Genomic DNA, 12,236 nt, shown 5'->3' with positions numbered 1-12,236 from the left:
ATTTTTAAATTTACATCTAAGTTAGCATATAGTGCAATAATGATTTCAGGAGTCGAATGCAATGCTTCATCCCCTATGTATAATAACACCCAGTGCTCATCCCAACAAGTATCTTCCTTAATGCCCCTTACCCATTTAGCCCATCCCCTCACCCATACCCCCACTAGTAATCCTCTGTTTGTTCTCCATATTTATGAGTCTCTTCTGTTTTCTCCCTCTCCCTGTTTTTATGTTATTTTTGTTTCCCTTCCCTTATGTTCATCTGTTTTGTCTCTTAAAGTCCTCGTATGAGTGAAGTCATATGATTTTTGTCTTTCTCTGACTGACTAATTTCACTTAGCATAATACCCTCCAGTTCCATCCATATAGTTGCAAATGGCAAGATTTCATTCTTTTTGATTTCCGAGTAATACTCCATTGTATGTATATGCCACATGTTCTTTATCCATTCATCCTTCGATGGACATTTGGGCTCTTTCCATACTTTGGCTATTGTTGATAGCACTGCTATAAACACGGGGGTGCATGTGTCCCTTCGAAACAGCACACCTGTATCCCTTGGGTAAATACCTAGTAGTGCAATTGCTGGGTTGTAGGGTAGTTCTGTTTTTTAATTTTTTGAGGAACGTCCATACTGTTCTCCAGAGTGGCTGCACAAGTTTGCATTCCCACCAGCAGTGCAAAAGAGTTCCTCTTTCTCCGCATCCTTGCCAAGGTCTGTTGTTGCCTGAGTTGTTAATGTTAGCCATTTTGACAGGTGTGAGGTGCTTAATTTTATTATATCATAGAAGAAGGGCGAGGGAGAAGGAGAGTGAGGGCTACAGGGAGATTGACTGATTTTAAGGAATTGGCTTACACGATTATGGATTTGGTAAGTTTAAAATCTGGGGATAGGGCGGCAGGAAGAGCTGATATTGCAGTTCAAGTCCAAAGGCTGTCTTCTGGTAGAATTCCCTCTTGCTCGGGGAGAGTCACTTTTGTTCTATTCAGGCCTTTGAATGATTGGATGAAGCCCATTCACACTATGGAAGGGAGATCTACTTTACTGAAAGTCCACTGACTTAAATGTTAATCTCACCCTGAGACACCCTCACAGAAATATCCATGCTTCACCAAATATCTGGGCTCTGTGGCCCAGCGCAGTTGACACATAATGTTAACCATCACAGTACCTTTTTATGCCGAATACTTTTCCGTCGTTTGGATATACCACACTTCATTTATGCATTCAGCATTTGAAGGACATTTTGATTGTTTCCACTTTTTAGCTATTATGAACAAGGCTGTTGGCAACATTTGCGTGGAGTTTTTCTGTGCATTTCTCTGTCTGTTGCAAAACTGCGCTCAAAGACCTTGACTCCTAGGTTATCCCAATCTCCCTTTTAAAGACTCATGCAGTAAATTTCCCCCTGAATTCTTGACCAGGAAAAAACGGACCTCTCCAGATGAGCTTTTAAATTTGAAGTCGGCAGGCAAACCTGATTACTATAGAAATCTCTTTTTGAAAGAAAAATATTATTTTATAGATTCCCCTCCCTGTGTTGAGTCAAAATAACTTTATTACAATATCGCTTTCATATGTACAAACTTAACGCTGTATAGAAATTTCTTAATCTTGGTACATTTTTACCACTGTAAATTTCGAACAGATTTAGAAAAACAGTGAAGTATAAAAATAAACACATTAATGACATAAATTCAATATGCCAGGTTATGTTATTCCCCTACAATCATTGTGAATAAGAATGTGTAGTGTCAGTTGCTTACAGTACAGCTTCTTTTGAGTTTATGTTTTCTGAGGACAGAACATTTCTGCTACCCTGTGATTTAATTCAGTGCTTCAGATATTTTGTTTGCACACGCACCATGACATAGTTTAGACTTCATTTGGCATGAACACATTATTTATGCATTAACTCCACCTTTGCTCTTCTCTCATTAACCTAGAATAATTAAAGTAGTACTACTAATTGGTACAAACGTAGGTTTTTTGCACAAATGCAAACACAGGCACTGACATCATGTGGCAGCACTACAGAGGATCCAGAAAACGCTTTGTGTAACTCATAAAGCACCATTTGCTTCTTAGCCTGTGTTGGTTATGATCAGTTTCAGCTAAATATATTGAAAGATCCCCTCATAACCGTGGCTTAGGTAGGAGAGATGTTTATTCCTTTCTCATGGAAAGGAAGACATGCCATGCTTAGTGGGATGGCTCTGGGGTCATCAGCAACCCTGGCTTGTTCTTTCTGCTCCACTGTCCCAGCAACAGCTTTTATCCTCAATGCCACTTCTTGACACAAGCTGGCTGCTGGGGCTCTGGCCTCATTCCAGCCACCTGTGAGGAGGAAAGGGAGGAGGACACCCTGAAGGCCACTTTCCAGGAACAATACAATGCTTTGCATTTCTCCATTGGCCAGAAGTTAGTCCCTGGACCTCACCTAGATGAAGTCAGCCTGAGAAATGGGTCTATTCTGGGCAGGAAGGACAAAAGAAAGAATAGATATTTGGTGGAAAGGTATCAGCTTTCCATATGTACCATGTGGCCCAATTTTGGTAGGGAGCTGTGCCCTTAAATCAGTAGTCAGACAACAAAAGGGACAAAAACTCAGTGAAAAGCCATTGTTATCTTCATTGTAGTGTCTTAAGAAAACACCAAAAGGGAATAACACTCCTTAGCCAGCAGCAAAGGCCTCTCCCTCTTGCTACCTCTCTTGATAATCTCCCACACAAGATAGCTTCTCCTCATGCTCCTTCTCCACTCCAGAACTGTATCCAACCCAGTCAGGGCAGCCTTTCTTTGTATGTATAGTTTTGTAACCTACCATCTTGGATTCAATGGAGGTAGGTCCACTGGCTTGGAATTGCTTTGAGCTCTCCTCACTTTGAATGTGTGCACCAAGGAGAACCTACAAAGAAGAACTTCTTGGGTTGTAGAATGGGTTAAAGAATGGGTTGTAGAAAAGTGGAAGTGTGCTCAGATTGCAACGTCAAATGAACCCCTTCCTTTAATTTCAGCTTCAGTTTCCTTCTAGTAAGATACCTGTGGTTGGTTCTCTTTAGTAGAGACATAACATGTTTTTGGGCCGTGGGGATACTCTCCTGCTGTGCTACCCCACTGTCTTCAAGCAGTCTGTGTGAGGTGCCTAGCTCCTTCCTGAAGGTTTGCATTTTCTATGCAGTTTCTTGAAAACCCTCCAGCTAGAGAATTTAGATCCTCGAGGCCGGGGGTTGGGGAGTGGGGTGGGGAGGGAATTCAACACATCAGATTTTAAATTTAATCACCATCTCTTTGAGGGCCTTCAGACCTTCTGACATGACAGAGAATTGTTCACCAGATTTTGAAATTTTTTCTCTCAAGAAGACACTCAGAACCTTCTCCATCCTTGCTGGGCTCTGGGTGGCATGTCAGTCTTGTTTATGACCAGTTCTGCCCCACCGGAAGACCATTAGCAGCACAGGCTCTTGCTGAACTCTGGGCCGGATCTGGGAGGCTCCTTTAGGGGGAACTAAGAGACCAGCTTAGCCACGCCCCCACTCCCAGGAATCTCTATTGTTTGTTGGGTTTGATTTAGGAGTCTGAGGTCTCTGTTGTCCACTGGCTTTCAGTTCTGTTTCTGGTGGCTTGGCTCAGAGCTCCTTGACTCGCCTTTGCTCCCCAATGACAAGAACTGAGGCAGCCCTTAGGATTGTGATAATGTCTCATATTTTTCAGAAATTCTTGGCTATGAATTCTTCTCATTAGGACCTGATTTATGTACTTCCAGCTCTCCAAGCTGTGTTCTGTCACTTTTGGTAGATAGCCCACTGTAAATGTTTTTCCAGTCTGAGCAGAAAGGCTGCATGTATCTGTTAATACAAGGTTTTGAATTCAATATCCCAATCCCAGCAACTTCCCACTTTGCTGTCCATTTTCTCTGCAGCAGGGAGATAGTTTGCATATGAGGGGAATCTCTGTCTTAAAGGGAGATAGCTTTGTTTTAAAATTGATAGATTTCATTCATGTAATGTATCCAATTTGTAAAATGTTTGATAATCCATGGAATATATTATTTAGAGCAGCTGCTTATATAATTTATAAATATATATATATTAAAACGTTTACGAGTAGGATGTGTGTTGTATTGATCATGCATGGGAAAGTTCCCTTTTCTTTTTTTTCTTTTTTTTTAATAAGAAATTTATTGTCAAATTGGTTTCCATACAACACCCAGTGCTCATCCCAACAGGTGCCCTCCTCAGTACCCATCACCCACTTTCCCCTCCCTCCTGCCCCACATCAACCCTCAGTTTATTCTCAGTTGTTAAGAGTCTCTTATGGTTTGGCTCCCTCCCTCTCTAACTTTGTTTTTTCCTTCCCCTCCCCCATGGGTTTCTGTTAAGTTTCTCAGGATCCACATAAGAGTGAAACCATATGGTATCTGTCTTTCTCTGTATGACTTATTTCACTTAACATAACCCTCTCCAGTTCCATCCACGTTGCTACAAAAGGCCATATTTCATTCTTTCTCATTGCCAAGTAGTATTTCATTGTGTATATAAACCACATCTTCTTTATCCATTCATCAGTTGATGGACATATAGGCTCTTTCCATAATTTGGCTATTGTTGAGAGTGCTGCTATAAACATTGGGGTACAAGTGTCCCTATGCATCAGCACTCCTGTATCCCTTGGGTAAATTCCTAGCAGTGCTATTGCTGGGTCATAGGGTAGATCTCTTTTTAATTTTTTGAGGAACCTCCACACTGTTTTCCAGAGTGGCTGCACCAGTTTACATTCCCACCAACAGTGCAGGAGGGTTCCCGTTTCTCCATATCCTCTCCAGCATCTATAGTCTCCTGATTTGTTCATTTTAGCCACTCTGACTGGCTTGAAGTGGTATCTCATTGTGGTTTTGATTTCTATTTCCCTGATGAGGAGTGACGTTGAACATCTTTTCATGTGCCTGTTGGCCATCTGGATGTCTTCTTTACAGAAGTGTCTATTCATGTTTTCTGCCCATTTCTTCACTGGATTATTTGTTTTTCGGGTGTGGAGTTTGGTGAGGTCTTTATAGATTTTGGATACAAGCCCTTGGTCTGCTATGTCATTTGCAAATATCTTTTCCCATTCCATTGGTTGCCTTTTAGTTTTGTTGATTGTTTCCTTTGCTGTGCAGAAGCTTTTTATTTTCATGAGGTCCCAGTGGTTCATTTTTGCTTTTAATTCCCTTGCCTTTGGAGATGTATCGAGTAAGAAATTGCTATGGCTGAGGAAGTTTCCCTTTTCTGACTTCTTGTCAGAAGAAGAATTTCAAATCTATAGAACAGTTGCAAGAGTAGTATAATGGACAGTATTTTATTCTTCACATAATGATTTATGTAATAATTGTTAAATTTTACTGATTGCTGTGTTTTGCCTAATGAGGGTGGGAGGTTTTCATTTTTGCTGAACCATCTGAGAGTAAGTTACATGCATCATGACACTTTACCCCTAAATACTTGCCTGGTATCTCTTAAGACCAAGAATACTCCTCCTCCTCCGCCTCCTCTTCTTCTTTTTCTTCTCCTCCTCCTTCTTTTTAAATTCTTAAGTTGATGATCAAATTGCTGAATTATGGGTATTTTATATAGTTCCTGGGCCATGTCACAAATTATTTTAAAGCTTTTATTTATTTATTTTTAAATGTTTATTTATTTTGAGAGAGAGAGCACACATGTCTGTGAGCGAGCAAGCAGGAGAGGAGCAGAGAGAGAGGGAGGGAGGGAGGGAGAGAGAGAGAGAGAGAGAGAGAATATCCCAAGCAGGCTTCATGCTATCAGCACAGAGACCGACTTGGGGCTTGATCTCACGAACTGTGAGATCATGACCTGAGCTGAAATCAAGAGTCAGATGCTGAACCTACTGAGCCACCCAGGCACCCCAAGACCAAGAGTATTCTTCTATGTGACCACTGTACATCATCACACTCGGGAAGCACCGTCGAGGCGATACTCTATTATACTGTATCTAATATGCTAGGCATATTCAGATGTGGGTTTTGAAAACTTGAAATCCATGAATGATCTGCCAGGTCCACCTCTGTAGACCTGCACTTAGTGGGTGCCATTAAGTTGACTCAAGTGGTAGGTCTTCTAGTGCCATGTCATTGGCTCAAAAATGGACTCAGAGTTCCTTTCTCCACCAACTATTGACATCTTATGGCCTACGGATTTCCCAAGCTGCAGTGGTAGTTTTTATGCCTTCTTGATTGCAAGTCCCACAGCAGCTGTCAGTTTCCCAAGGATTACCTGTCTCTTGCATGGAACCAGTTCGGAGCTTTGAGTTTGTCCAAGCATGTCTGCCATCAGCCTCCTCTCTGCCGGAAAAGGAGCTAAATTCTTAAGAAGTTGTGTGTGTTATAGTGGATGGAACCAGATTTCCATTATCTAATTTCAGAACATTTGCATCATCCTTAAAACCCATTAGCGGTTACTTCCCAATCTCCCCTCCCACCAGTCCCTGGCCTTTCCCAGATCTTTCATATAAATGGACTAATACAGTCAGCGGTCTTTTGTGACTGACTTTTCCCCCTTAGCATAATGTTTTTGGGGTTCATCCAAGGTGTCAGGATTTTCATTTCTTCTTGTCGCCAAATGACATTCCAGTGCATGGGGAGACCACATTTTATGTATCTGCTCATCAGTTGATGGGTATTTGGGTTGTTTTGACTTTTTGGTGATCATGAATAGTGCTGCTGTATACAGTTTTTTTTGTATACAGGTTCTGTATGACACAAGTTTTCAAATCTCTTGAATATATAAACCTGGATGTGGAATTGCTGGGTCCTGTGTTAACTCTGTGTTTAACATTTTGAAAACTGGTTAACTGGTTTTCATAACAGCTACACCAGCTGCTTCCCATCATCAGTATGTAAGGGCTCCGACTTCTCCACATCCTTGCCAACACTTGTTATTGTGTCTCGTTTTGGTTATGGTCATCCCAGTGCGGGTTAAGTGCTAGCTCATTCATATTTATTTTTAATGGTCAGTTTTCAAAATTTTGTGTCAAATATGAAAACTGCCTCCAGTTCTTTTTTTTTTAAATTGTGGTGAAATATACATAACATAAAAGCTACCATTTTAACCATTAAAAAAATTTTTTTTAAATGTTTATTTTTGAGAGAGAGAGAGAGAGAGCGCACAAGCAGGGGAGGAGCAGAGAGAGGGAGAGACACAGAATCTGAAACAGGCTCCAGGCTCTGAGTTGTCAGCACAGAGCCCGATGCGGGACCCGAACTCACAAACCGTGAGATCATGACCTGAGCCGAAGCCGGACGCTCAACCGACTGAGCCACCCAGGCACCCTCATTTTAACCATTTTTAAGCATACAACTCAGTAGCATTAAGTACATTCACAGTGTTGTGCGACCATCACCACGATCCATTTCCAGAACTTTTTGTCATCCTAAACTGAAACTCAGTGCCCATTAAATAACTCCACATTCCTCCACTGGGGATGGAATTCTATTCTACTTTCTGTGTGAATTAGCCTATCCTAGGTACCTCATATAAAGAGAGTTATACAATAATTGTCCTTTTGTGTCTGGCTTATTTTACTTATTGTAATGTCTTTAAGGTTCATCCATGTTGTAGTATTTGCCAGAATTTCAACCTTTTTATTCATACCCTTTTTAAGCAAATCTGGAAAAATTTTACATATTAAGCTAATAAAGACAAAGTGCCTCACACTCTACATCCTCCAATAATGGTACTCTGACATGTTTATAAACTATAACTGCCTTAAGACATGTTTGCCCAGCATGTATGCTTAGCAAAGTCTATATAACTGGGACGAATTCCATTCTTTATTCATAAAAAAGTTATTAAGTGAATTTCATTGACTTCTGGTTTATCTTGTTGATACAATTTTCCTAAATAAATACAAAAGAAATTATTGGCATTCTCTTAACTTCTTAGATTAAAACTTTGGAACAGACCAAAGCCATTGAAGACCTAAATAAATCCAGAGACAAACTTGAGAAGATGAAGGAGAAAGCTGAGAAAAAACTAATGTGTGTCAAGTCAGAACTGGATTCTACAGAGCATGAGGCTAAGGAGGATAAAGAGAGAGCCAGGAACATGATAGAAGTGGTAACCAGTGAAATGAAGACACTAAAAAAATCTCTGGAAGAAGCAGAAAAGAGAGAAAAGCAGGTGGGTAGAGATCTGGTGGTGACATCTTGTTTAGGAAAGATAGGACAACTCAAAAGCTTGAAAATTATTCATATGCTTCTTCAAAAACAATTTACAAAGCTTTCTATATCATTTCAATGTATCTGTCTACCCTCTAGCATCTTTTTGGCACTAAAATAGCCATAATGATTTACTCTGCTAAGAATAATAATTCACATTTTCATGGCATGAATTGTAGAAAAGAAAAAAGACGTTCTTATCAAAGCAGCGGAAAGCCTGTGAAATGCCAGTTTCTGGTTGTGGAGAGGTTTTTATTATGTGCACTGATTGCCTCTGAAGTTTGCGTCATCCAGAATTCAGCCTCAGGAGGGAAGGCTTATCTCCAGCAGAGATCAGTGGCAGGAAACAGTCCCAACTCTCAAACAGTGGCACCCAGACTCGATGGCCAATCTAGCCCAGATGGAAGCCATAAAACAGTCCTCACTCGCTGGCTGGTTGCAAGGAGGAGAGTTTTATCTGGTGAGCACATCAGGAGGTCACGCACAAAGAGCTGTACCGGGCAGCCTGACCCCCATTGCTTTTGGGTTTCATCTCGCTCTCTTTCTGAAGCTCAAAAGGGCAGAGAGTGGACTCTCATCCTAGGATATTTTTTCTCTTTGGCTGCCTCTGCTCTGGCTCATGTGTCAGGCCGAGCCGAGGAAGGCCAAACTATAAACTGTGTGTTCTCAGAGGGAACCCTCTCAGGAATTAAGAGCTTTGACCATATTTGAAAGGGGAGAAAAGTTTGAGGGCCACTTTCTCACCAGGGACACTAGGGGGGAGAGGGTATTATGTTCCCCAAATTGGACTCAGCGTAGGAAGGAGGTTGGGATGTGAATGAACACATGGTGAGAATGTTTGGAAGGCAGTTTTCCTGGAGGTAACATCTGTCTTCAGGTTGGATTGCATCTTTTCCAAAATGGAAGGTACCTCTAGCAAGGGGTACTACTTGCTAGTATCTGCTCCTGCTTTAGCGCAGAATCACAGTTGATGAGAATGTGAAGGACTATGAGGCATCTTTTCATCCATTTTCTCCAAGCTTGTCACCTCTCCATGTTTCTTTTTGCGATCGACAGAGAGTAGTCCCGGAGGGTCCGATGTTATGGTTTGTGAGGAGGCTGTTTATGTGATGTCATCTGGTCATTATGTAGAGCTCCTTCTCTTTTCATCAGCTCATACTTTCTTGCCCTTTGTTCTTCCTTTAGTTTATTTAAGTGGTTCCATGCCCACTTAAAATTCCACGTACTTATCAACGGTGTGCACAGCCACAGCATTTGTAAAGCACTTCCTAGTATACAGAACACGTACACATTCATTGTTTCATTTGATCCGAATTTCAGAACAGCTCTGGAAAGTAGGCATGTGGTTATTTCCGTCAGGAAGTGAGAACATGGGTCTCATTCATGGTTGCTTTTCACTGAGATTCTTGAGTTGGTAGCCAATGCCACACTCCCTGGCATGAAATGCCACAATAAGTGGCTGTGAGATCACTGACAGTTGGTGCCCGGAAGGACCGTGGGGGGAAGTTAGTAGATTCGCCTTCTTATTTTATAAACGAGAGGACTAAGGTAAAAGACAGTAAGTAATTTGCCTACCTCATGTACCTCTGGGTTTTCCACAGGGTTTTGTTTGGTTGGTTGGTTGCATTCAGACCAACAGTAGTCAGCATGTTTTGTTCTCACCCTTAATGTGTGTGTTTGATATTGCAGCTGGTGGACTTCAGGGAAGTGGTTTCCCAGATGCTGGGCTTGAACATGACCAGTCTTGCACTTCCCGACTATGAAATCATCAAATGTCTTGAGAGACTGATCCATTTACATCAGCATCACTTTGTCACCTGTGCCTGCCTCAAAGATGTGACGCTTGGGTGAGACAGGCACCCACAAAGCCACTTAAAACTCCTTCATTGAATACCATGTCTCTTGAAGGAGGTAGAGCTAAGTGATGGCACACAATTCTCGATTTCACTGATTCCCGAAACCTTTAAAATTTGATCAGTATGCGAATACCATATACTTTGATGATAGAGCGAGGATCCGTCATTTGCAAAAAAAAGGATCTCAGAGGTGCCAGCTGTAGGGAAATGTCTGACGCTAAAAACACCTATTTTTTTTATTTGCTAGCACTTTGGGACCCAGAAGAGTTCCAGTAGATTGTAAACCTAGAATGGGCAATGGTGGTAGGGAATTTACATTTATGGGATTCCTTTTATGACTTGGGGGCTTTCCTACCCAATTTAATTCTCATAATAGCCATGTGGAGAAGGTTTAGTGTTTGATTTTACAACCTCTCTGGGGCTCAGAGAGGGTGTTACCTACCCAAGATTGCAATTGGTTAGCAATTGAACCAGAAGTCTTACCATGCTGGCTCTGGGTCAAAGGCTGTACCTTCTCTGTTACATCACACTCCTCCCGTTTCTCCTGAATTCCTGTGATCCTGGTGAAAATTGCCCCCATAAAGAAAGGCAGACATTCATAGAATCAAGAATTGAAGCCCCCAAAGTAACAGATTTATGAATGTTACCCATATGATTTCTTTAAAAGGCAGTATACCAAATTATTTGGTAAAACATACACAGGGTCTGAGGTCCTGTAAGAAATTTACCTGTTTTAAATGTGGCTGCCAGATCACATTTGGTGGCAATTTTTCATGTTGGAGCAGGGTTGATCTCAGTCCTTGAAAAGTCAAACCTTTAATGTGAAACCTGTCACATGAAATCCTGTACAGTTTTATTCACCAGTTTATCAGATGCACTGACAGCAGGGGTACTTTTTTCAGATTGGGATTTTATTATGACTTTCTGTCATTTTCTGCCTTCTTTTTAAATTTGTATTTCACAGATATTTTTCAGGAAGCCATATTCTTAACTTTATTGAGAGAAACTTTTACTTTTTTGGTCGATTACCTTATTTTTGCCATATGTAATTTTCTAAACAGTTTCTGAAAAAAGTGTTGGTGTCTAATTAAAGGAGAGGGGAAAAACAGATTACATCCGAACATTAAGAGAAAAAGCATATTCTGCGGGGCACATGGGTAGCTTAGTTGGTTAAGCCTCTGACTCTTGAGTTTGGCTCAGGCCATGATCTCACAGTTCCTGAGATCGAGCCCCAAGTCAGGCTCTGCGCTGACAGCAAGGAGCCTGCTTGGGATTCTTGCTCTCCCTCCCTCTCTCTCCCTCTCCCTGGCTCATGCGTATGCATGCTCTCTTACTCTCAAAATAAATAAATTTTAGAAAAAGAGAGAAAAAGCAAATTCTAGAGGAAAGGAAATGAGTTGGACACTTACTGATGACAGATCACACAGAGGAAGAGGAAGCAAGGATGTCCTCTGGGAGATGGGTCATGGTCGCCTGGCTTTCTCCCTTGTGTGCAAGGATAGTATAAAGTACCTTTTGCAACTGAATAAACACACCTTCGCAGCCCTGACTGAGGACATGAGCTAGGTCTGCAACAGGCTGGAGAGGCAGAATTGTATTTTCCCCGCAGAAGTCATCTCTGAAGATCCCCTCACATGCTCCGTAGAGACAGTGGCTGCTGTTCCGGACCCATACGCACTCAGACCGAAGGAGGCAACCTTACTGTCTGGGTCTCTGGAGGACTGAATTGCTGAGTGGCTTTGCTTCAGCCATGCCATAGAAAGGTGGGGGGTGTTCAGAGATGGAGAGGTTGTTTTTATACCCCTGTTTTATATCTCTGTTCTCATTTTCCAAATACAGTCTTTAACGAACTTCGTTTATCTTCTCTGTGAAGTTATTTTCAACACTATTCGACGTCACTTTAAAAGCATAAATTCATAAAAATATTTCTCCATTTCGTGACATAAGAAAAATAAGTTCTATCTATGTAGATGGTCCATATGCACATTAACTATTTGTCATTTAGACAAACTGAAATCCCTTAATAAGGCCATTTCCTCCTTGTTGAAATGCCAGTTGGTTGTAGGCTTTCCCTCCATGGCATTCATTCTAGAGCTGGCAGACCAACCTCACATTTTTGTGTTAGATTTTGTTCTTCTATAATATCCATGTATATTTTATGTTGGCC

General features: G+C 41.4%; 1 protein-coding gene across 1 annotated transcript in view; it reads left to right on the top strand.

Moving 5' to 3' along the window:
- The window catches only part of CCDC170 (coiled-coil domain containing 170), a 62,590-nt gene extending 51,368 nt beyond the window's left edge, over positions 1-11,222 (top strand). The window contains exons 10-11 of the mRNA XM_047102230.1: positions 7,939-8,175; positions 9,903-11,222. Of these exons, the coding sequence (XP_046958186.1) occupies positions 7,939-8,175; positions 9,903-10,064 (399 nt within the window). The 3' untranslated portion in view covers positions 10,065-11,222. The remainder of the gene's footprint in view (positions 1-7,938; positions 8,176-9,902) is intronic.
- Positions 11,223-12,236: the final 1,014 nt, after the last annotated feature.

The sequence above is a fragment of the Lynx rufus genome, unplaced genomic scaffold (assembly GCF_022079265.1).
Source record: "Lynx rufus isolate CCGP_SWC_20201006 ecotype Redwood Valley unplaced genomic scaffold, mLynRuf1.p SCAF_6, whole genome shotgun sequence".
Lineage (NCBI taxonomy): Eukaryota > Metazoa > Chordata > Mammalia > Carnivora > Felidae > Lynx > Lynx rufus.
The sequence above is the reverse complement of the archived record's forward strand: the minus strand, read 5'-3'. Positions and strand labels throughout refer to the sequence as shown.